A 2,352-nucleotide genomic window follows, 5' to 3' on the forward strand; every position below is an offset into this window, starting at 1 on the left:
GGGTTGTGGGTCACCCCGAGGTGTAACATGGGGGTACACAGGGATGTGAGTGAGATGTGCACACCAGAGGGGTGCATTGGGGTGCACAGGAACAGGGGTCACCCCAAGGTGCTGCGTTTGGGTGCACAGAGACACAGGTCACCCCAGTGGCTGCACTGGGGTGCTGGGGGACATCAGTCACCCCAGGGGGCTGTGTTGGGGTGCACGAGGACATCAGTCACCCCCAGGTGCTGTGTTGGGGTGCACAGGGACACAAGTCACCCCAGGGGGTTGTGTTGCGGTACACAGGGATATCAGTCACCCCAGGGGGCCATGTTGGGGTACACAGGGACACGAGTCACCCCGGGGGGCTGTGTTGGGGTGCGCAGGGACATCAGTCACCCCGGGGGGCTACATCAGTCACCCCGGGGGGCTGTGTTGGGGTGCGCAGGGACATCAGTCACCCCGGGGGGCTGTGTTGGGGTGCGCAGGGACATGGGTGACCCGGAGGTGTGATGAGGGGGTGCCCAGTCCCGGGGCGGGGTGACAGCGGGGGTGAATCACGCTGTTGCACAACCGCCAGGCCGGGGGTTGTATCATGCGGTGCCGGCTGCCTGCGCCCAGCTCTGCCTGCTGATTGGCTGGAGCTGCCTGCAGGGGAAGGTGCTCTGGGTGCTGATTGGCTAGCAAGTCCCAGGGGTGAATTACTTCATCCAGGTGATTGGCCGGCTGTTGTCTCTGTTGTCTTTAAGGGCCAGCAGGTCTTGCTGCTGATTGGCTGGTATTTGTCTATAGGGGCAGGTGCCATTGGTGCTGATTGGTCAGCAAGGCCACAGGTTGTGCCGCTCTGCATGCTGATTGGTCAGCAGCTCCATAGGTTGTGCTGCTCTGCACACTGATTGGTCAGCGTTTCCACAGGTTGTGCTGCTCTGCGTGCTGATTGGTCAGTAACTTCACAGGTTGTGCTGCTCTGTGTGCTGATTGGTCAGTAACTTCACAGGTTGTGCTGCTCTGCGTGCTGATTGGTCAGTAACTTCACAGGTTGTGCTGCTCTGCGTGCTGATTGGTCAGTGGTTCCACAGGTTGCGCTGCTCTGCGTGCTGATTGGTCAGTGGTTCCACAGGTAGCGCTGCTCTGTGTGCTGATTGGTCAGTGGTTCCACAGGTTGTGCTGCTCTGCGTGCTGATTGGTCAGCAGCTCCACAGGTTGTGCTGCTCTGGTCACCCATTGGCCGGTGACTCCCAGGGGCGTGCTCACACCCCTGGTACCAATTGGCTGGTGGCTCAGGGAGGAGGGGGGGACACAGGAGGCGGGGATTGACTGCTCTGCCTGCTGATTGGCTGACACCTCCGGGGCGGTGCTGACGGTGGGATCTGATTGGCCGTTGGCTCCAGCCCCCTTCTCGCCCTTGCAGAAGGACCTCTCCTACCTGCAGCAGTGGCTGGAAGCCTTCGTCATGAACTTCGAGAAGATCATCGCCCTGCCCTCGCTGGAGCCCAGGAGGTGAGGCTGCCCGGCACCTTGGCTGCTGCGCGGGTGACACCCGCGGGGCCGGGGCACCGTGACACCCGCGGCTAAATCCGGGGGTTGTTGTGGCAGCCGCTCCCGGTGGTTTTAAACCATCGGGTCTGAAGCTCGAAGCAGGGGAGGGGGTCTGACGAGGGGAGTTTTGGGGGCGTTGCCACCCCCGTTTTTCCCCACCGCAGGCCGGAGGAGCCGGTGTCGGAGATCCCGGTGCTGCCGCAGGAGGTGCTGCAGGTGCTGAGCCAGCGGCTGGGGCACTGCGTGGCCCAGGTCCCACGGGAGGAGGGCGGCGGGGCCAGCCTCGGGCAGGCCCTGCTCCTCCTCAAGTTCTTCATCATCATCTGCAGGTGGGTGAGCCTCTCCCACACACCCCCCCCGGCCAGGGGGGGGGCACCAGCTTCCCTCCATCACCCACACCCATGGGGGTTCATGGTTTTGGTCCTCCCAGTGCTACAGCATCAGCCCCAAAAGCACCCCTGAAGCACATCACCCCAGACACACACACCAAAGCACAGCATCACCCCCCCAAGTGCATCACACACACACCCCCTCAAAGCACAGCAGCCCCCACCCAAAGTGCATCACATCACCCCAACACACAGTATTTATCCCCTCCCCGAATCCCAGCATCCCCTCCCGAAGCACATCACCCCACAAATGGCCTCATTGCCCCCCTATGCCCCCAAAGTGCATCCCACCCCCTTTGGCCCTTCCTGAGTTGGGGACACACACACACACACACCATCCACCTTTGTCCCCCCACCTCTTCCCAGCCGCTGACAGGGTTCAGCTGAGGAAGTGCCCTGCCTTGCGCTGGCTGCCCCATTATTCCCCGAGCCCCCCCCCCCC

At 62.5% G+C, this 2,352-nt stretch overlaps 1 protein-coding gene across 1 annotated transcript in view; it reads left to right on the forward strand.

Annotated features, from left to right (window-relative positions):
• Positions 1-27: 27 nt before the first annotated feature.
• Positions 28-2,352, forward strand: part of NBEAL2 (neurobeachin like 2) — a 19,774-nt gene continuing 17,449 nt past the window's right edge. Inside the window, exons 1-4 of the mRNA XM_026842678.1 lie at positions 28-45; positions 732-840; positions 1,374-1,482; positions 1,686-1,850. Coding sequence (XP_026698479.1) covers positions 28-45; positions 732-840; positions 1,374-1,482; positions 1,686-1,850 — 401 coding nt within the window. The remainder of the gene's footprint in view (positions 46-731; positions 841-1,373; positions 1,483-1,685; positions 1,851-2,352) is intronic.

Source organism: Athene cunicularia (assembly GCF_003259725.1).
Source record: "Athene cunicularia isolate RWA chromosome 2 unlocalized genomic scaffold, athCun1 chr2_part1, whole genome shotgun sequence".
Taxonomy (NCBI): Eukaryota; Metazoa; Chordata; class Aves; order Strigiformes; family Strigidae; genus Athene; species Athene cunicularia.